Source organism: Rana temporaria, chromosome 7 (assembly GCF_905171775.1).
Source record: "Rana temporaria chromosome 7, aRanTem1.1, whole genome shotgun sequence".
Classification (NCBI taxonomy): domain Eukaryota; kingdom Metazoa; phylum Chordata; class Amphibia; order Anura; family Ranidae; genus Rana; species Rana temporaria.
The window spans coordinates 36,525,098-36,548,075 of NC_053495.1; the positions used below are offsets into that span (position 1 = coordinate 36,525,098).

The window sequence follows — 22,978 nt, forward strand, 5'->3', positions numbered from 1 at the left end:
CTTTCCTCCTCTTTTGCATGTGACTGAATGAAATTGGAAACATCTGATCACTGCTGGAGGTTGTTGTAACCTGATCACATTGAAGTGAGAGCTTGGCAATTAGGGAAGGATCATTGCAGACTGGCTGATTCAATCATCAGGACTTTTTCATGATCTACTCACATATATTAAGAGTTTGTTCACCAGGTTTTTTTGCTTGATTGTATATGTACGATTCACATTGCACATGAGTTAATACGAGCGCATCAGTATTTATTCATTTATCATTTGGTTTAGTTCACCGTTTTTTGATTGCTGCTGTATTATTTAGTTATTTTTTGTGTGGTTTCTTTGAGATTATTTGTTAGTAGCGCTGTAGCCCTTTTCACTATACTGCCAAGTTTGCTCCAGTGACGATGAGGGAGGGGATGATGAGGTCACTGACTCTACGTGGGTGCCCGATAGAAGAGAGGAGGAGGCACATCTCCAACGAGGCCGGATGCCCTCCAGGGGCCAGCTTAAGGGCAGCCACACTATTGCATCACATCGCAGAGCTAAGCATGTGCAGGGCGCTGCTGACTCCCCGCGTATTTTGAAAAGTTCTTTTGTGTGCGCCTTTTTTGACACATGTGCAGCAGATCGCACCGTTGCTGTTTGTCTGAAGCGTATCAAGCGTGGCCAAAACAGCAGCCGCTTGGGCACCACATGCTTGACCAGACATATGTCGACCTCCCATGCAGTCCTTTGGTAACAGTACTTAAAAGACCCACATCAAAGATCAAGGCAGACCTCTCCTTGCTCCTGATCAGCTGGGATCTCCAACCCCACTATACCTTCGGTCCTCTCAGAAACCTGCACTGAGCGGAATGAAGGTGCAGAATTAGGTGTGCCAAGTACTTGCAGGCAATCTGCTATCGCTACACCAACATCAGATTGTAGCAGGCAAATTTCCCTACCCCAGTTGCTAACCGTCGAAAAAAATTCGGTCCCAGCCATCCACATGCTCAGCGTCTGAATGCTAGCTTGGCTAAATTGCTAGCACTGCCTTTTCAGCTGGTAGACTCTGCCCCCTTTTGTGAATTTGTGGAATGTGCGGTACCTCAGTAGCAGGTTCCCAAATGCCATTTCTTTTTACGGTAGGCCATTCTGGCGCTCTACCGGCATGTAGAAGGAAATGTCTTGGCCTCGTTGGACAGGGCGATCAGCAGTAAGGTGCATATTACCACTGACTCATGGTCCAGCGGGCATGGACAGGGACGTTACCTTACTTTCACAGCGCACTGGGTAACTCTGCTGGCAGCTGGGAAGAATGCAGGACAGGGTGCAGTATTGTTGGAGCTTGTTCCGCCACCACGCCTCCAAAATGCTAGTAGTGGTGATTCTGCCACATCTCTCTCCTCCACCCCCTTCTCTTCTTCCTCTATGGCCTGTTCCTCTGCAGATTTGTCCTCTGAACCAGCGGTGCTCCGTAGGCGTTCAAGAGGCTACGCAAGCACTCATGCAAAAAGATGCCATGCAGTGCTTACGTTGGTCTGCTTAGGGGATAGGAGCCACACTGGGGCAGAGATTCTGTCAGCTCTGCAGGGGCAGACTCAGAGGTGGTTGACGCCACGCCAGCTTCAGCCACCTAGGGGCAAGATCAGACTTGGAGACCTTTCCAACAGAAAATCCACTGGGTTACTGGGTCTTGAGGATGGACCACTGGCCAGAGCTTGCACAATATGCAATTTAGCTACTGGCCTGTCCTGCATCCAGCGTTTTTTCTGAACGCACATTTAGTGCTGCTGGAGGCTTTGTAACTGATAACAGAGTGCGCCTGTCCGCAGACGCTGTTGATTGGCTCACCTTCATAAAAATCAATTATTCTTGGATCACCAGCTACTAAGCACTTGATGCTGATGTAACAATGAATTTTTCTATGGATGTGGGATCCCTTGAAGACTGCCTATGCTGAGAGACTATCCTATTATGCTGAGTGACTATCCTATTCCTTATCAATCCTGATGATGCTAACTTTTAAGAATATTTTTGGTTCAGGGCACAACCACCACTACCTAAGGCCCATTTTCTTTGCCCCTGTTTAACAGGGGGGTGTAATTACAATTGTTGCTGTAATATTTTGCAGCAGGGCTCGTTCCTGTGCTCAACAAGAGTATCTGAGTATCCGAGAGGCTTTACAGTGTTGTGTCACCACCACCGCCTAAGGCCCAATTTTTTGCCCAATTAAAATTTGTGATCTAATATTTCACAGCAGGTTCCGTTCCTGCGCTCAACAAGAGAATCTGTGAGGAGTTACAGTGTTGTGGCACCACCACCACTCCTTAAGACAACAGGAAGTGAAAGGAAATCTACCCCTAGGAAGGGATATTCTCTCCTGTAAGTGTTATGGGAAAAAGGTGTCTCCACTGATGCTTTATCACAAAGCCGTGTTTCCCTAATAACCCCAAATTTTCAAAATCCAATTGTCATTGGGACAGAAAGTGAGGTGAAATCTTCTGAACAGGGGCACAGACAGCACAACAAATGTTACAGGGGTGATAACCCTTCCCTATGTTATCAAAAAGCTTAAAAATAGATTTTTTGGCTGGAGCTGCACTTACAAAATGTACCTGTTCCAAATTACAAACAGATTCAATATATAGAACATCCCACATAAATCGGCCAACATATTACAACACTACAGTCCCTATCTTGTTTGTAACCGGGGACTGCCTGTATACTGCTGTTTAGATTATATAGGGCTTGGGGGCCCCACGCCTTTTCTTTTTTTAATTTGGGTGCGGGGTTCCCCTTAATATCCATACAAGACCCAAAGGGCCTGGTAATGGGCTGGGGGGGGGGTACCCATGCCGTTTTTATCAATAATTTGTATCTATATTTACCGGGACCCAACATTACATTACAGCCGCAAGCAGTTTTAAATGACTCTTATTCCTTTAGAAATGTAATTTTGTGCAGGGACTGTTCTAAACACGGGAACACTGTGCCACTTTACAGGCATACTATAGACACCTCCCAGGTACGATATTTAAAGGAATATTTCACTTTTATTTTTTCACTTTAAGCATTATTAAAATCACTGCTGCCAAAAAAAACGGCCAGTTTTAAAACTTTTTTTGCATTAATACATGATCCCTGGGGCAGGACCCGGGTCCCCAAACACTTTTTATGACAATAACTTGCATATTAGCCTTTAAAATTAGCACTTTTGATTTCTCACGTTCGGGTCCCATAAACTTTACCGGTGTTTGAATGTTCGTGCAAACTTTCGGTCCGTTCGCATGTTCTGCCGCGAACCGAACCGGGGGGTGTTCGGCTCATCCCTAGTCACTAGTAGCTTCCTATAAAAAATTAAAGTATAAACTATAGAGTGTGCCAGTAGCTCCTGACTATATTGTGAAAAATGTTTCAGAGTGATCACAACAAACACCAAGAACAAAAAGTCATATATTACACCTTACCAGTCTTTATATGTGTGTTGGCTGTCCTAGGGTGACAACGCTCACACACTGTATATCTATAGAAAAGCAGCATTGTCACCCTAGGCTGCTCGCTCATCACTTAGACTACAAAGCTGACTAAGCCTAATCAGTTGCTGCCAATTCAAGAGCAGCACAGATTTTAAAAAAACAAAATGGCAAATATGAAAACAGATTTAAATAATAATAATAATCAGTATTAAAAAAGTTTTGGCTAAGGCTATGCTATCCTGTAGAAGGGCGTATCCTTATCTTTTAAGAATGCAGGGTGTATAGGAAGACTGGATAAACTTGGTTAAGTAGAAAACCCTTTTAAATTGAAATGACTCACCGCTTTAAGATAAGCCACGTTACTCTGGCGAATATCTTTCAAAAGTTCATCCCTTGGTGTCAGTTTGACAAGAGGTGGTGGCCGGTTTCTTGGCACTGGCTTGAGAGTTTTTATTACATCCCTGAGATTGGTTTTCTCTGACAGCTCTGAATTTTGAGACGTACTTGACTTGGGTGCTGCTCTCTTTAGTTGTATCATGTCTCGCAGGCTGGTTTTGTCTGTCTCTTCTCTCAACTTTTGGGCAACAGATTTTGGCTGAAATTTTTTTAGTTTCACATCCTTGAAAGGTAGGGGTTCAGCATTGACATTGTTTTCTGAGCTAAGCTGTGGCTTGTTTTGTTTACTTTTTCGGAGCGGTGGGATTGGAATCTTAGGCTCTTCAGGAATTGTTGGCATCCTTGAGTTAGGAGCTGGTGAAGCTTGATTAATCATAGCCCAAAGTTGTGGAGGAATACCCAACTCCAGACCATTCTCTAGCATAGACATGATCTCCTCCTCATCTTGTTCTTGTTGCTGTTTCTGGTCTTCTTTCCTTTTCTGCCTTTGCTTGTCTTGGTTTCTGGTCAGCAGATTGGTAACCACCATTCGGGGACCAGGCACCTCAAAATGATACCCCATTTTCAGTAAAGTGTTATTAGCCTTTAGAAGCCTTCCGATTTCCATTTCAGCATGGTGGCCCAACATATGTCTCTGATTGTGGAACCTCAATTCAGTCAAGTATTCGTTAAACTGAAGGCACCTCATGATAGCCACAATACCTTTACCTGTGATAAAATTAGACTCAATGTTCAAGGTGACGATGCTTCTATTTTCACGTAACATGTTGGCCAAAGTAAATGCAATGTTCTCATCAGCTCCCACATTGGTCATACTGAAGGTTTTTACATGCTTGTTCTTTTTCAGAGCATTTACAAAGTCAACCAGCATTTCCTTTGGAATATTCTCAATGTTGTTCAAGTTGACCTCTTTGATGTTTGGATCATTTTTCCTGATGCTCTGCAATGTTCTGTCCAAGTCAGTTTGGTTGCCAGAAGGCCTGGCAGTCATCTTGATGAAGCTGGAGTCTATAGCTAGTTTCTTGGGGATGTTCAATTTGGAAATCCCTGCTGGCTTTATGTTTTCTGTGTTGTCCACTGTGTTGTCCACCAGATCATTGATAGCAGTCAGTGTGCTACCATTTGCCTTCTCAACCACAGACTCCGTTCCTTCCTCCTCCTCCTGTTGGGTTGGTTTTTCACCCTCACTATCCAGTGCAGTTTTCGCACATTCATGTTGTGTCTCTGCTTCTTGGATTTGCTTTGTTTGTACCTTCTCTTGCACATCTTTTGTGCCATCAACATGGTTGTCCTTGTTACAGACCTTCTCCAATACTTCATTTTTATTCTCTTCTGTTTTTTGTTGTTTCTCCTCTCTGTCCAGACGTTCTGGTCTCTCTTTTTCTGCTTTTCTCTCTTTTTCTGCTGCAGCAATTTTTCTCTATCAGAAATAAATGGCATAAGGTTAATTTTGAGGAAAAGTTATATTCCATTTCTGCTTTAAATAGATGTAAACCCTCACTGGATGACATTTACCGTAGTTATAAAAAACAACTGTACCTTTAGAGCCGGTTCACACTTCCACGGCACGACTTCGGGGGCGACTCTGCAAGTCATCCTGAAGACGACTTCAGAGGCGACCTGCAAAACGACTTCTGTATAGAAGTCAATGCAGGTCGCCCCGAGCCGATCCTGAAGTCGTGCAAGAACCTTTTTCTAAGTTGGAGCGACTTGCGTCGCTCCTATTAGAACGGTTCCATTGCATTGAATATGACGCGACTCGTCAGGCGCCTGACGAGTCGCCCCAGTGTGAACCGGCTCTTAAAAATAATTTTTTTTCTTTGTTTAAAAAAATACTTGAATCTCTTTTTTCCATTCATTTTAGTGCTTCTGACTTCCATCAGGGTCTTTTAACCGCTTCCTGTCTAAATGCACTTTCTCCAGCATCATTGCTGTGGACCGGCATACATATACATACACACAGTATATATATATATATATATATATATATATATATATATATATATATATATATATATATATACATACTGTGTGTGTGTGTGTATAATATATATATATATATATATATATATATATATATATATATATATATATATATATACACATACACACACATATACACACACACACACACACACACAGTTACTCACAAAAGTGAGTACACCCCTCACATTTTTGTAAATATTGTATTATATCTTTTCATGTGACAACACTGAAGAAATTACAGTTTGCTACAATGTAAAGTAGTGAGTGTACAGCTTGTATAACAGTGTAAATTTGCTGTCCCCTCCAAAATAACTCAGCACACAGCCATAAATGTTTCAACCGCAGGCAACACAAGTGAGTACACCCCTAAGTCAAAATGTCCAAAGTGGGTCCAAAATGTCAATATTTTGTGTGGCCACCATAATTTCCCAGCACTGCCTTAACCCTGTTGGGCATGAAGTTCACCAGAGCTTCACAGGTTGCCCCTGGAGTCCTCTTCCACTCCTCCATGATGACATCACAGAGCTGGTGGATGTTAGAGACCCTGCATGCCTCCACCTTTCATTTGAGGATGCCCCACATATGCTCATTAGGGTTTAGGTCTGGAGACATGCTTGGCCACTCCATCACCTTTACCCTCAACTTCTTTAGCAAGGCAGTAGTCATCTTAAAGGTGTGTTTGGTGTAGTTATGTTGGATATCTGCCCAATGGCCCAGTCTCCGAAGGGAGGGAATCACGCTCTGCTTCAGTATGTCACAGTACATGTTGGCATTCATTGTTCCCTCAATGAACTGTAGCTCCCCAGTGCCCGCAGCACTCATGTAGCTCCAGATCATAACACTCCCACCACCATGCCTGACTGTAGGCAAGACACACTTGTCTTTGTACTCTTCACCTGATTGCCGCCACACACAATTGACACCGTCTGAACCAAATAAGTTTATCTTGGTCTCATCAGGCCACAGGCTTTCTTGTGCATCATCTTTAGAAGAGACTTCCTTCTGGGACAACAGCCATGCAGACCAATTTGATGCAGTGTGTGGCATATGGTCTGAGCACTGACAGGTTGACCCCCCCCCCCACCCCTTCAACCTCTGCAGCAATGCTGGCAGCACTCATACATCCATTTCCCAAAGACAACCTCTGGATATGACGCTGAGCACTTGCACTCAACTTCTTTGGTCGACCATGGCGAGGCCTGTTCTGAGTGGAACCTGTCCTATTAAACCACTGTATGGTCTTGGCCACTGTACTGAATTTCAGTTTCAGTGTCTTGGCAATCTTCTTATAGCCTAGACCATATTTATGTAGAGCAACAATTCTTTTTTTCAGATCCTCAGTTCTTTGCCATGAGGTGCCATATTGAACTTCCAGTGACCAGTATGAGAGAGTGAGAGCGATAACACCAAATTTAACACACCTGCTCCCCATTCACACCTGAGACCTTGTAAGTCTAACAAGTCACATGACATCAGGGAGGGAAAATGGCTAATTGGGCCCAATTTGGACATTTTCACTTAGGGGTGTACTCACTTTTGTTGCCAGCGGTTTAGACATTAAAGAGGAAGCAAACACTGATGGGTTTTACTTTCTATTTTTTCCCCTGCAAAGTAAAATAATAATGGGCTAGTATGCATCACATACTAGCCCACTATGTGCCACTTACCTGCAAACGAAGCCTGCAATGTCCCCGCTGGTGGCCAAATCTTCTTTCTGTATTCAGAAAGCAAGATACGCCGACATTAGCCTAAGATCCGACTGGCGTAAGTCTCTTACACCGTCGTATCTTAGGGTGCATATTTACGCTGGCCGCTAGGTGGCGCTTCCCTCGTTTTCGGCGTAGAATATGCAAATGACCTAGATATACGCCGATTCACAAGTTTTTGTACGCCCGGCGCTATTTTTTTACGCCGTTTACGTTAGGCTTTTTTGGCGCAAGGTTGCTCCTGCTATTATGAGGCGTACGCAATGTTAAGTATGGACATCGTTCCCGCGTCAAATTTTGAATTTTTTACGTCGTTTGCGTAAGTCGTTCGAATAGGGCTGGACGTAATTTATGTTCACGTCGAAACCAATGACGTCCTTGCGGCGTACTTTGGAGCAATGCACACTGGGAAATTCCACGGACGGCGCATGCGCCGTTCGGGAAAAACGTCAATCACGTCGGGTCACCAAGAATTAACATAAAACACGCCCCTCATCCTCATTTGAATTACGCGCGCTTACGCCGGCCCCATTTACGCTACGCCGCCGTAACTTAGGAGGCAAGTGCTTTGTGAATACAGCACTTGCCTCTCTAACTTACGGCGGCGTATCGTAAATACGATACGCTGCGCCACCATAACAATGCGCGCCCCTACCTGAATCTAGCCCAGTATATTCTATATATTTATATTATATACTCTACTTTATATTGTAGCATTTCTTCAGTGTTGTCACAGAAAAAGATATAATATAATTTTTTTTTAAATGTGGAGGGGTTTAGTCACTTTTGTGAGCTACTGTGTGTGTGTTTATGTATACATATATATGCCTGTGGCTGGCATCAATGCCATTTGTATGTTGAGTGGCTCTCAAATGACCAATCACAGCTGAGACAGCTGGCAATGTCCTGTGACTCCGTCTGTTCTGATGTTGCATGGATTAATCCCTGTACACATGCCATCTCTCTTGTGTCATGTACTCCTATAGACAGGGCCTCATGTATAAAAGTGTCAGTAACTAAGAACCGTCTCTGTTGGCCAAAGGAACAAGTCAAATCATTCCTTCCATCCTCTATTCTACACTGGAAAGATGTAGGTGATAATCTGTTTTCTGTCGCTCACACAGAGTTCTATTGTGGTCAATATTTAAGTCATAAAAGTAAAAGCACCTCTATAAATTGCAATATATATATTTTTTTTATACTGCCAGCTTAGGTGTGATTCTGCTTAGTGACACAAAACATAGTTTTGAACTTGAATTAGATAAATAAGGAAAATGCATAGAGAACACTGTATATTCCTTTTAACCACTTCAGCCCCGGGATCATTTCACTGGCCGAAGACCAGAGCATTTTTTGCGATTCGGCACTGTGTCGATTTAACTGACAATTGCGTGGTCATGCGACGTGGCTCCCAAACAAAACTGACGTCATTTTTTCCCACAAATAGAGCTTTATTTTGGCTCAATTTTTTTTTTACTTTTTGCTATATTAAATATCCCCAAAAAATCTATATAAAAAAAAAAAAAATTCCACAGTTTAGGCCCCCCCCCCCCCGAGCCCCCGTTATACTTGCCTGATCCCTCGAAAGTCCCGCGCGGTCCCGAGATCCTCTTTGCTGCTCAGCCTGGCCGCTGATTGGCTAGAGCGGATGGATTGAGAGCAGCGCAGCCATTGGCTGGCGCTGCTGTCAATCACATCCAGTGACGCAGCGCGCAGAGGGGCGGGGCAGAGTGATACAGTGAGCGGCTATGGCGGGAGCGCGCCTGCAATTACTCACCACCATGCGAGCTCTCGCATGACTGTGGTCAGTAATTGCGGAGAGGACAGAGACAGCCGCCGAGGGACCCCAGAAGACGTGGATTGGGGCCACCCTGTGCAAAACGAACTGCACAGTGGAGGCATGTATCACATGTTGGAGGAATTTCCTTTCTGTTCCTGTCCCAGAGATGCAACAGGAAGTTAGAGGGAATCTCTCCGAAGTGGGTGTAATTACCCCATTAGAGAGTTGACATCATCAGAACAGGTGTCTCCGTTGGAGGACTTCCCTTCTATTTCTGTTTGGGAGACAGCTGGAGAATTTTGGATTTCCATTACTTTCTGTTCCAGTGGTGATGGTCAAAAGGCCAAACGGAGAGGGTGTATTTCACACGGAAAGCAATATCCAGTTGAGTATCTCACATCATGGAAGGAACGACCATCCTTAGGTGTAGTAGCCAAGGCTTGGCTCTTATCTCAGGTAAAGATGATAAATAGAAGAAAAGCACCAGACGAAGATTGTGTAAAGACCTGATATACTCTGACCAACAGATTTAAGGGGCTGTAAGGGTCCCCCTTTATCTGGGCTTAGTAGTGCTGAAAACGTTAGTTCTGAACTAGCAGAATTGGATAAATCCTGAAGACTAATTAATCACCAAGCAGGAGGGATCACTCCAGGTACCGGTTTATTTATCCAATTCTGCTAGTTCTTCACATGATGATCCTGCCAGTAACACAATTCCTGAATTGTGGTAACAACGCTCACTCATTGTGATCTATCTGTGGGAAAACAGCATTGTCATTATAGGACCAAAAGTGTGTTAGGACTACAAAACACTTCACCCTCCTAATAATACCATAGAAAGATGTTCTGTAGTCCACATAGAAAGATAGAAGTGATGCTAACAGGTAAGAGTGCTGCATAGAAAGTTATCAGCTCACAAGATTTCTATTAAGATTAACAAGTATTTTTGCCACTTATTGTACAGATCTAACACAATGCTTTCAATTGTATATTACCCAAACCAAAAGGCAAATAAATAAATTCATAGGGTTAACAAACATAAAAAGAAAGTCAAAGCATCTCAGAAGCAACTAAAACGAAATAAAGCCTTAGACTCGGATTCACAAAGAGTTACGCCGGCGTATCAGTAGATACGCCGACGTAACTCGGAATCTAAGCCGTCGTAAGTTTAAGTGTATTCTCAAACTGAGATACACTTAAACCTAGCTAAGATACGACGGCCTGCGCCGTCGTATCTTAGGGTGCAATTTTTCCGCTGGCCGCTAGGTGTCGCTTCCGTTGAGTTTGGCGTAGAACATGTAAATGACTAGATACGCCGATTCACGAATGTATGCTTGCCCGTCGCAGTAAAGATACGCCGTTTACGTAAGGCGTTTTGCCGGCGTAAAGATTAAGCTGCCCCCTAGGTGGCCTAGCCAAGGTTAAGTATGGCCGTCGTCCCCGCGTCGAAATTTGAAAATTTTACGTCGTTTGCGTAAGCCGTCCATGAATGGGGCTGGATGTACTTTACGTTCACGTCGAAACCAATACGCCCTTGCGGCGTACTTTGGAGCAATGCTCACTGGGATATGTACACGGACGGCGCATGCGCCGTTCGTAAAAAACGTCAATCACGTCGGGTCACCAATCATTTACATAAAACACGCCCCCCTCATTTGAATTAGGCGCGCTTACGCCGGCCCCAATGACGCTACGCCGCCGTAACTTAGGAGGCAAGTGCTTTGTGAATACAGCACTTGCTTCTCTGACTTAAGGCTGCGTAGCGTAAATACGATACGCTACGCCGCCGTAAAAATGCGCAGATCTACGTGAATCGGGGCCAGTATGTTTGCGATTTCCAAAACGATGCATCAGTAAGAACTTGTTTACACTAGAGGTATTCTCTTAGGCAGGCCATAGATGGTGCAATTTTTCGGAAATAAATTTGCACAAATACACCATCAACACAGACAGTGCTGACAGGTAAATCCCTCTTGCTGAAACATTCTGTCCTCCCAGGGGGGAGCCGTCCCCACCAGGGGAAGATTGTGGATATTGATAGCAGCTGCAATCGCAAGTAAATCCGGGCTGGTTGTACCCAAGTCGATCAATCCATCAACTCGGTACATTCAGCCTGCCCACACATTTAAATCAGCTTTGTTGCTCGAATGGTGCTTTCCAACACAAGTATAAAAATCTACTGAACGGAGGACAGTAGCTTAACCACAGTAAAACATATTTATGGTATTTTTTAACCTATTATATCCATACAAGATCCAGTAAATTTCATTTAGAGTAAAAGTCTGGCTGAACAAAATTTAGTTTTGGACACAGGAAGTGAGAAGAATCTCACCAATGGAGACTCAGCAAAAAAAAAAGTACTATTTTTTGGCTGCGTCCCCACGTGAGAAATTCTATCTCAATAACACCGGTACTGAGGCCAATCTTTAACCACTTCCCGCCCGGTCTATAGCAGAATGACAGCCGGTTGATGGTTCAGTTATCTTGAACTGGGCGTCATATGAGGTCCAGCAGGATAACATGTCGGCATGTCAGTGGTGCTGTGTTCCACTCTGACATCTCCAATCGTAGTAACCACGTAATCAGCTGTAAACCAATCACAGCGGATCTTCACATGAACCAGGAAGTGCAAGTAAATGGCTTTCCTTAGTTCGTGCTGACAGGGAGAGATGATCGGCGGCTCTCCCTGTCAGAGGGGGGGGGGGGTCTGTGCTGATAATCTACCCATTGATTATCAACCAAGCCCCATCAGATGTGCCACCAACAATGCCAATCACTGCCCATCAGCTGCCAGTCAGTGTCCCATCAGGAACGCCTATCAGTGCCCATAAAAGTGCCATTCAGTGCCTACCACAGTGCCAATCAGTAAAATCTGTCAGTACCTCATCATCAGTGCTGCCCATCAGTCCCATCCAGGGGTGGACTGACAACTCATGGGCCCCCCGGGCAATAGACGATTATGGGGCCCCCAGGCTTACAGATGGCCACCACTCCAGGAGGCAGTGCAGAGGCGGGGCAGCTAAAATCTCAGAATTTTAACATCAAAGGCATACCGGTTTCGGACATCTCAGGGACAGATGTAAAAAAAAAAAAACACAGATTTTTACACACTGTCTCTGGTTTTATTGAGCCTGGCAACCCAGGTGAGGCCCCCTAGAGGCATGGGGCCCTTGGGCAGTGCCCGGGAGTCCCAATGGTCAGTCCGCCCCTGGTCCCATCTATTAGTGTCCTTCAGTGCTGCCTGTCAGTGCCCATCAGTTCCACCTGCCAGTGCCCATCAGTGCTGCATATCAGTGCTGCCTATCAGCGTCGCCTATCAGTGCCCATCAATTCTACATATCAGTGGCAACTCATCAGTGCCTGTCAGTGAAGAAGAAAACTACATTTTATAACAGATACAAAGAAAAAAAACTTTTTTTTTTCAAAAAATTATACCCCAGTGGTGATCAAATACCACTAAAAGAAAGCTCTATTTCTGGGAAGAAAATTATAAACATTTGGGTACAGTGTTGCATGACCACGCAATTGTCATTCAAAATGCAACAGCACTGAAAGCTGAAAATTGTCCTGGGCAGGAAGAGGGGAAAGTGCCCGGTATTATAGTGGTTAAGGACACCGAGAGCCATAGGCGGACTGACAACTCATGGGGCCCCCGGGCAATAGAAGATTATGGGGCCCCTGGGCTTACAGATGGCCACCACGCCAGGAGGCAGTGTAGAGGCGGGGCAGCTAAAATCTCGAGATTTTCACATTAAAAGCATGTCGGTTTCGGACATATCAGGGACAGATGTAAAAAAAAACATAGATTTTTACATACTGTCCCTGGATTTACTGAGCCTGGCAACCCTGATGGGGCCCCCTAGTGGCATGGGGCCCTCGGGCAGTGCCCGAGTGACTCAATGGTCAGTCCGCCCCTGCCGACAGCCATACAAGCCAGGCGGATTCTAAGGCCCCGTACACATGAGAGGATCCATCCGCTGGAATTGATCTGCGGACCGGCTCCAGCGGATAGATCCCCTGGTGTGTACAATCCAGCGGATCTGTTTCCGCGGATTTTTATCCCCTGGGATGGATTTCCAGCGGATAAAAATTTGATGACATGCTTTCAAATCTATCCGCTTGAATCCATCCCAACGGATTGATCCGCTGGTCTGTACAGACTCACCGGATCAATCCGTCAGAATGAATCCCCCGCATGCGTCGTAATGATTCGACGCATGCGTGGAATTCCTTATATGACAGCGTCGCGCACGTCGCCGCGTCATCATCGCGGCGACGGCGCGACACGTCATCGCGGCGACGGCGCGACACGTCATCGCGATGGGATTTCGGCGCGGATTTCGATCCGATGGTGAGTACACTCCATCGGATCAAAATCCTCGCAAATCCTCGAGAGGATTTATCCGCGGAAACGGTCCGGTGGACCGTATCCGCGGATAAATCCTCTCGTGTGTACGGGGCCTTAGCCTTCTGACTTTATTAAAACTATTGAACTAAGCTACTCGTTGTTCATTGAAAGTCTCTTATTGCAAGCATGGTGTATTCATGTAAACATATCTATCAAACTAGAATTAAGTCTTAATAAATAATAATAATGGACTTATTTTAAATATTTTTAATAAAACACCTGTGTGTATGTGTACAAACTAGCCGTATGTGTCAAGCAGAAATATGTTAAGCTGCTTACCCAAAAAGTGTTATCAACAGAAAAAACTCACTAGCAGTTCATTTAATAAAGTTTGGTACAGTTTAACACTATGGGACCCACTGCCCCCCCCCCCCATGTTATATGTATGTGAGAGATACTGTGGACTAAAGGAGACATGGAATGGTGAAATGGAGGATTCCCCTACTGGTGTGTGATACCAGAACCAAAGCGCTCTTTTTATTTACAAAGGTCATTTATTTCCAGTGATGATGGTGTGATATGGGGGAGAGCACTGAGAACACTTTATATGTGATTGGAACACAAAACTGACACCATAGAGGAATGTTTGGAAGAAGTTATAAATGTCCATCCATGCACTTCATTCAGAGCACTTTAATCTGCAAACTTTGCACTCGGTAAAATGAATTAAAGGGGTTGTAAAGGTAATTTATTTTTTCCTAAATAGCTTCCTTTACCTCAGTGCAGTCCTCCTTCACTTCCCTCATCCTTCCATTTTGCTTTTATATGTCCTTATTTATTCTGAGAAATCCTCACTTCCTGTTCTTCTGTCTGTAACTCCACACAGTAATGCGAGGCTTTCTCCCTGGTGTGGAGTGTCGTGCTCGTCCCCTCCCTTAGACTACAGGAGAGTCAGGACGCTCTCTACTTTGCAGATAGAGAAAGGAGCTGTGTGTTAGTGGGAGTCCTGACTCTCCTGTAGTCCAAGGGAGGGGGCGAGCATGACACTCCACCCCAGGGAGAAAGCCTTGCATTACTGTGTGGAGTTACAGACCGAAGAACAGGAAGTGAGGATTTCTCAGAAGAAAGAAGGACATTTAAAAGCAAAATGGAAGGATGAGGTAAGTGAAGGAGGACTGCACTAAGGTAAAGGAAGCTATTTAGGAAAAAAAAATTATATACAAAAAATATTGCGCTACTCGGAAAAAATGTATACTATATATCAGTGGTTGTGGGCAGCCAACATACCAATGGATAATTGTGCAAAAATAAAAAAATATAAAATGTAGCGCCAACCTATGTGAAAAAATTTTTTTTTTTATCCACAAAGTGGCCCCAAATGGACAGACACCCTGTAGGGAAATATGTCCAAAAACTTCACTGGGTACACGATGGGAAAAAGATCATATATACCATGAACAAAAAACAACTGATGATCACGGTTAGATATGAATAAGTGAACCAACAAAGGTAAATAAAGTAATTAATAAGTCCTGTAAAAGTGTGTGACCACAAATACAATTTATAATTGAAAAAGTCCCATGTATATATGTGGGGGTGGTTCTTTATGATACATTCATAGCTTGTGACTACGTTCAGATATTTCCCTCAGTTGAGAAAACAACACCACTTCACACGGAAAGGCAAAAACCTCTTCTCATGGACATTCCTTGGTAAGTTAAAAGATGAATACTCTTACCGACTCCCGTTGACCCACATCTCACCGTACGGTGGGTAGGTCTCCAAGGCTTATATGGGCTCAGATACCCTCCAACAGCACCGATGAAGGAAGAAATCCTGATTCTGATGTTCCTGAAGGAGATTGAAGTATTGGCCCCAGGAGCGTCCGTGAGATGGTGTGGAATAAACACTCCAGGTTTCAGAGGGAAAAAAGGGAAAAAGAACACCTCCTCATCGTGTAGAAAAATTTAATAAAATCTCTCAAAAGATATAAAAAATGTTCCACAGCAGAGAGAGAATCCAAACAGTACAGATGTATATAAAAAATCCCGACAGATAAAAAGTTCCACACTTAGGTCACCACAGCAGGTCACATCACCACAGCAAATCAAATCAAGAGAATCAAGGTCAAATGGCGTAGTGAAAATGATTGGAGTCCAGTGTAGCCAAAAAAAATTACCTTTAACCACTTAAGGATCCCTTCACGCCGATATACGTCGGCAGAGGCTGGGCACAATCACGTACCTGTACGTGTCTCTTTAAGCCCAGCCGTGGGGTCGGCTCGCGACCCGGTCCTAAGCTCCGTGACCGCGCCCGCGGTACCCGATCGATCGCGGGACACCGGCGGCGGTCACCGGAACTGAAGAACGAGGAGAGCTGTGTGTAAACACACCTTCCCTGTTCTTCACTGTGGCAGTGTCATTGATCGTCTTTCCCTATATCAGGGAACAGACGATCAATGACACTGCCACAGTGAAGAACAGGGAAAGTGTCCAGCCCAGCCCCCCTACAGTTAGAAACACATATGAGGTCACACTTAACCCCTACAGTGCCCCCTAGTGGTTAACTCCTAAACTGCAATTGTCATTTTCACAGTAAACAATGCATTTTTATAGCACTTTTTGCTGTGAAAATGACAATGGTCCCAAAAATGTGTCAAAATTGTCCGATGTGTCCGCCATAATGTCGCAGTCACAAAAAAAAAATCGCTGATCGCTGCCATTAGTAGTAAAAAAAAAAAAAAATAATAAAAATGCAATAAAACTATCCCCTATTTTGTAAACACTATAAATTTTGCGCAAACCAATCGATAAACGCTTATTGCAATTTTTTCTACCAAAAATATGTAGAAGAATACGTATCGGCCTAAACTGAGGGAATATTTTGGGGGGATATTTATTATAGCAAAAAGTTAAAAATATAGAATTTTTTTCAAAATTGTCGCTCTATTTTTGTTTATAGCGCAAAAAATAAAAACTGCAGAGGTGATCAAATACCACCAAAAGAAAGCTCTATTTGTGGGAAAAAAAGGACGTCAATTTTGTTTGGGAGCCACGTCGCACGACCACGCAATTGTCAGTTGCGGTTAAAGTGACACCGTGCCGAATCGCAAAAAGGGGCAAGGTCCTTAACCTGCATAATGGTCCGGGTCTTAAGTGGTTAAAGGCACTGGAGACATTTATTTGTTTATTTGGTTTGTGGGCACTGACAAAATTATTCATTTATTATCAAACTATAAAAACTGATCTACATTCACAGGGGCACCCCACAACAGTTTGATAAACTGTGGGCTGGCAGGTTGGCATAGAAAAAGAAAAGAAAAAAGGGGACAACATGAGTTCCAACTATTTCCTATTCTCTCCAAAACTGAAAAAAGAGAAATAAGTTTAGGTTACCTTTTAAAGTGTATGTAAACCCTAAAAATTAACCTCTTATTTGCCCCCTCTTGTTCTATTATAAACTGTATACATATACCATTGCAAGACTTTTGCTGCAATATATCGTGTGCATTCTTCGGTCTTTTCTCAATTTACAATGGGCCACTTAAGAGGAACATTATATCCCTCCTCATTTATTATACAGCCCAACAAATAAAAATCTTTATTCTTGGTGCCTTGCCTTTTAGACCTATTCTTGGGGTTATTTGGGGCACTGATTTGAGAAATTGCATTGGCATGGGCTAGACTGCATCAGCTCTAATTTCTTAGATATGGTCGAATTTTTATCATTTTTCAGTCAGTTCTTTTGAAAAGATCTTCCTAATCAACTTATTCTTCTGTTACCAAGTCTGTGTTTTTGGGTACAAGTTAGCAGATATAGCAAGAGTGTTTACATACTTTCAACTGCAATTTTACATTGGAAAACATTGGATTCTAAAGTGCAAGTTAATAACGGTATTACAGTTCTGATCATTTATAGGCGGTCTGTGTATATTGCGACTCATATCATTTCATTTTTGCAGATCTAGCACTGTGGTGATGGCTACTTGTTGTGTTTATTTCATGCTACAAGGAGATTAATAAGACTGGGTTCACATTGCTGCATCATGAAAGTCGCGCGACTCACAATGCGACTTTGGCGTGACTTTGAAGCAACTTCAGGGATTGCCCGTGTAATCTTCATGTAATGTTGGATCCAAATCACATCAATTAAGATGAGGATCCGACTTGGAGGCAACTTCTAATAAAGTCTTTGGGCCAGATTCACAAAGGACTTACGGCGGCGCAGCACCATGTACGCCGTCGTAAGTGCTAATCTGGGCCGTTGTATCTATGCGACTGATTCTTAGAATCAGTTACGCATAGATATCCATTAGATCCGACAGGCGCAAGTCTCTTACGCCGTCGGATCTAAACTGCAATTTTTTTTTTGCCCACTAGGTGCCGCTTCCGTCGATTTCCGCGTCGAGTATGCAAATTAGCTAGATATGCGAATTCCCGAACGTACGCGCGGCCGACGCAGTAAAGTTACGACGTTTACGTTAGGCTTTTCCCGGCGTAAAGTTGCCCCTGCTATATGAGGCACAGCCAATGTTAAGTATGGCCGTCGTTCCCGCGTCCAAATTTTAAAAAGTTACATTGTTTGCGTAAGTCGTCCATGAATGGGGCTGGACGTCATTTACGTTCATGTCTAAACCAATGACGTACTTGCGACGTCATTTGGAGCAATGCACACTGGGATATTTTATGGACGGCACATGCGCAGTTCGTTCGGCTGGGGACGCGCTTCATTTAAATGATACACGCTCCCTACCCGCCGAATTTGAATTCCGCCGGGTGATTTATGCTACGCGCCGCAACTTTACAGGCAAGTGCTTTGTGAATAAAGCACTTGCCTGAAAAACTTGCGGCGGCGTAACGTAAATCGGATACGTTACGCCGCCACAGAGATACGTCAAAGGTACCTGAATCTGGCCCTATGTGCACAAGTCGGATAGAAGTCGCCTTGAAGTAGTACAGAACCCTTCCAGAGTGAACCAAACCTAAAGCACTACACAAAAATATCCTGATTTTTGATGTGCAGCCAGAGTGAAGAGTGGTATATGATATGCATACGGGATGTCAGGATCTCAAAAACTAGAGCAGACAAGAAAAAAATTAAGCAATTTTTGTAGGGTTGTCCCGATACCACTTTTTTAGGACCGAGTACAAGTACCGATACTTTTTTTCAAGTAGTCGCCGATACCGAATACCGATACTTTTTTTAAATGTGTCCCCAAATGCAGCCATGTCCCCCACATATGCAGCCATGTCCCTCTAGCCATGTCCCTCACATATGCAGCCATGTCCCTCTAGCCATGTCCCTCACATATGCAGCCATGTCCCTCTAGCCATGTCCCTCACATATGCAGCCATGTCCCTCTAGCCATGTCCCTCACATATGCAGCCATGTCCCTCCAGCCATTTCCCCCATACCTTTGCCGCCGAAAGCCGCCGCATGGAGAAAATCACAGCATTCATTTGAATAGCTGTTTTGCCCGCGCGTATAGACACTCCCCCTTGCTCGGCATTGGACAGATCACGATCACCCATCCAATCCCGAGCAAGGGGGAGTGTCTATACGCGCAGGAAAACTACAGCTATTCAAATGAAAGTTGTGATGTTCCCGCACGCCGTTTAACCAATGCGGTGGCGCGATGCGGCGGCAGCGGCGGGGGGGGGGTAGTATTCTATTTAGGTATCGGGGGTATTTGCGCGAGTACGAGTACTCCCGCAAATACTCGGTATCGGTCCCGATACCGATACTGGTATCGGTATCTGGACAACCCTAAATTTTTGCATTAAGCGGGTAAAATATACCCAGGAACAGGTCTAACATTCGAGGCACCAACATTTGTGTTGGCCTGTGATTTATCTTAAATGGCAAAGCAGTACTTTTACTTCTATAGGTTGGGTAAGTATTTGGCTTAAACCCACCCAGAACTTCTGTTCTGTAAGGGCCCTTTCACACAGGGCTGTCCATGTACAGGCTCCACTTTAGCTCAGTGGGGATCGCTCCGTCAATCCCCGCTGAGCAGGCAGATGACAGGTCTGTCTCTGCACATTGTGCAGGGACCGATCTATCAGAGCGCCGCTCTCCTCTCTGGGGGATCGGATGACGACGGACCGTAGAGTCCATTGTCATCCGATCCGCCAGACGGATGGAAAAGTAGAGTTTTCCTCCGTCACACTTTGGCGGATCGGAGCGGGTCAGATGTCAGCGGGCATGTCACCGCTGACATCTGTGGCTCCATAGAGGAGCCTGGAGCGCCCGTTCAGGTTCGCCTAAAAAACTGACAGGTCTGCCCATGTGAAAGGGCCCTAATCCTCACTTCCTGTCCTGTTGACAATAGATTTACCTAACAAGAAGTAAGGGAAAATCTCCAGTAGGGACAAAAACAGAAATAAAAATCGAGATACAAAAGGAGGACCCCTCTATAAAATTTTCTGCACCTTAAAAGTAAGTGAAATTAAATAGTTCTTTATTATGAATGACAAACACTATACGGGGCAGATCCACAAAAGCATTACGCCAGCGTATCTCTTGATACACCGGCGTAATTTTAAATTTCCTGCGTCGTATCTTTGTTTTGTATCCACACACAAACGTATTTTCCTTTATAAAAAAAATAAATAAATTTCCTTTGTAAAAAAAAAAAAAAAAAAATTTCCGCTAGAGTTTTTTTCCGTCGGAAAAAGAGAGAACCTGCTCTCTATCTCAGAGGCGTTGCTAGGGGGGTGCGGTCCGCACCGGGTGACACCCGCTAGAGGGGTGACACCATCCCGTTTTTTTTTTTTTAGCTGACATGCCCAGCCTGCCCAGTGCAATCCCAGCCTGCCCTGTACCACCCCAGCCTGCCCTGTACCACCCCAGCCTGCCATGTACCACCCCAGCCTGCCCTGTACCACCCCAAACAGCCCTATACCACCCCAGCCTGCCCTGTACCCCCCAAACAGCCCTGTACCACCCAGCCTGCCCTGTGTCACCACAGCCTGCCCTGTGTCACCACAGCCTGCCCTGTACCACCCCAAACTTTTCCATGCCACCCCAACTTGCCCTGTGCCACCCTAACTTGCCCTGTACCACCCCAATCTGCCCTATGCCACCATAACTTGCCCTATACCACCCCAACCTGCCCAATGCCACCCTAACTTGCCCTGTACCACCCCAACCTTTCCCATGCCATCCCAACTTGCCCTATGCCACCCTAACTTGCACTATACCACCCTAACTTGCCCTATACCACCCCAACCTGCGCTATGCAACCCTAACTTGCCCTATACCACCTCAAACTACCCTATATCACCCCAACATGCCCTATACCACCTTAACCTGTCCTATACCACCCCACTACACCAACCTGCCACTGTACCACTCTATACTACCCTAACCTGCCACTATACTGCCCTATACTATCATTTACAGGGGCTGGTTTGGGGTGCACCCCGTGCGCTGCCTGCTTGGTGCTGGGGGGTGACACCATGTTTTACCGCACCGGGTGACACCAACCCTAGTGACACCACTGCTCTATCTAAGTCTGTCGGAAATTCCGACAGAAAAAGTCAGATGGGGCATACACAGGGTCGGACTATCCGACGAAAAGCTCCATCTGACTTTTTCCATCGGAAATTCCAACCATGTGTACGCAGCATTATGAGATGAAATCTCTCTGAGGCCTGGATAGCAGCAAAAACCCAACAGGATTTTAATTCTTCCCCACTTTATCCAAAACTAAGAAAATGTTTAGCTGGACATACACTTTCATTGATAAGATCTCTGCTTCAGTTGATCTGCCCACCTTTTATGGATAGTGCAATTTAATTTCATAGTAAAGAGAGTGGAGCTGGAGGAGTGAGACAGGGACAGGAACACAACTGGGACACTTGCGTCGATAGGCGATTCGCATGACTAATTATTTAGGAATGGCTACTTATCAGGAATGTTTGCTTCCGTTTTGATGTAGCACCCAGACACACATTATTAGTCATTTCCTTCTATTATGTTTATGATTTACCTCAGAGGGCAGCAGCGTAACAGGAACTCTCTCCTCCTCTAACATTCGCGTTGACTCCTTCTCCCAATGCAGGTAATCAATGAGGGATCGGTGGTCGAATTGTCCTGTGGGTGGTTTCTCAGTCTGGTCCTTCTGTATCATCCCCACTGGTAAACGTGGATCTGGAGCCAACACTTCCATCTCTTTCTGGAGCTCCTTCAGCTCCTCCGGAGAGAGATTGGCCAAAATTTCATCTTCGTCGATGTCTCCAATAGAGTCCTGGGATTGGAGGTCAGACTGGCCTGATGAAGCATTATCCGTTTGGTTCTTTTGCGTCATTCCCCCTGGTAAATCTGTACCAGGCGCCAGAACCTCCATCTCATTCTGAAGCTCCTTCAGCTCTTCCGGAGAAAGATTCGCCAAAATTTCATCTTCATCGATGTCCTCAAAGAACTCGTCCAAGTCTGAATCGTGGCTGGACTTTGTCATGGTTATCAGTGCTGTCTGAACAATGAACGTGAGGGAAATAAGACGCTACGGTACCTGTACAGAGCTCCTCACCATCAGACAAGAGTCACTCCAGCTGAGGCCAGAGCTATATTAAGCTGCCACAAGGCTTCATAGAGAATTTATGACAGCGCTGCCATGTTCTGTTTTCAGCAACTGGTGTCAGCTGTGCAAACGCTTCTGACATTTGAGTACAGCGAGTTCCCCCCTCCTCACATGTAGCAGTCACTTTCTAGAGGATTCCACCACAGACAGGCAACATATGTTGCTCTCTGTAGGGTCACCGCAAACCTGTAGCTTTAAATAAATATTTCATGCTTTGAAACCTGACTGGCTTTACACCTGCAGTGGTGTCTTCACCATTCAGTGCAGGTACGGCTTAAAGGGGTTGTAAAGGTTCCTTTTTTATTTTCTAAATAGGTTCCTTTAACCACTTAAGACCCGGACCTTTAGGCAGCTAAATGCCCAGGCCAGGTTTTGCGATTCGGCACTGCGTTGCTTTAACTGACAATTGCGCGGTCGTGCGACGTGGCTTCCAACCAAAATTGACGTCCTTTTTCCCCCCCACAAATAGAGCTTTCTTTTGGTGGTATTTGATCACCTCTGCGGTTTTTACTTTTTGCTATAAACAAAAATAGGGCGACAATTTTGAAAAAAATGCAATATTTTTTACTTTTTGCTATAATAAATATCCCCCAAAAACATATATAAAACTGTTTTTTTCCCTCAGTTTAGGCCGATACGTATTCTTCTACCTATTTTTGGTTAAAAAAAAAAAAATCGCAATAAGCGTTTATCGATTGGTTTGCGCAAAATTTATAGCATTTACAAAAT

The 22,978-nt window shown here is 44.6% G+C and overlaps 1 protein-coding gene across 2 annotated transcripts in view; it reads right to left on the reverse strand.

Moving 5' to 3' along the window:
• Positions 1–22,292, reverse strand: part of LMOD3 (leiomodin 3) — a 32,366-nt gene extending 10,074 nt beyond the window's left edge. Inside the window, exons 1-3 of one of the 2 annotated variants that reach the window (XR_005750545.1) lie at positions 21,659–22,292; positions 3,790–5,265; positions 3,222–3,320 (exon numbers count right to left, since the gene is read on the reverse strand). Coding sequence is in view for 1 of the 2 variants with exons in the window: in XM_040359207.1 (XP_040215141.1) it covers positions 3,790–5,265; positions 21,659–22,126 (1,944 nt within the window). In the remaining variant the exon portion in view is untranslated. The remainder of the gene's footprint in view (positions 1–3,221; positions 3,321–3,789; positions 5,266–21,658) is intronic. The other variant, XM_040359207.1, reaches the window with a different exon arrangement.
• Between the last annotated feature and the right edge of the window lie 686 nt (positions 22,293–22,978).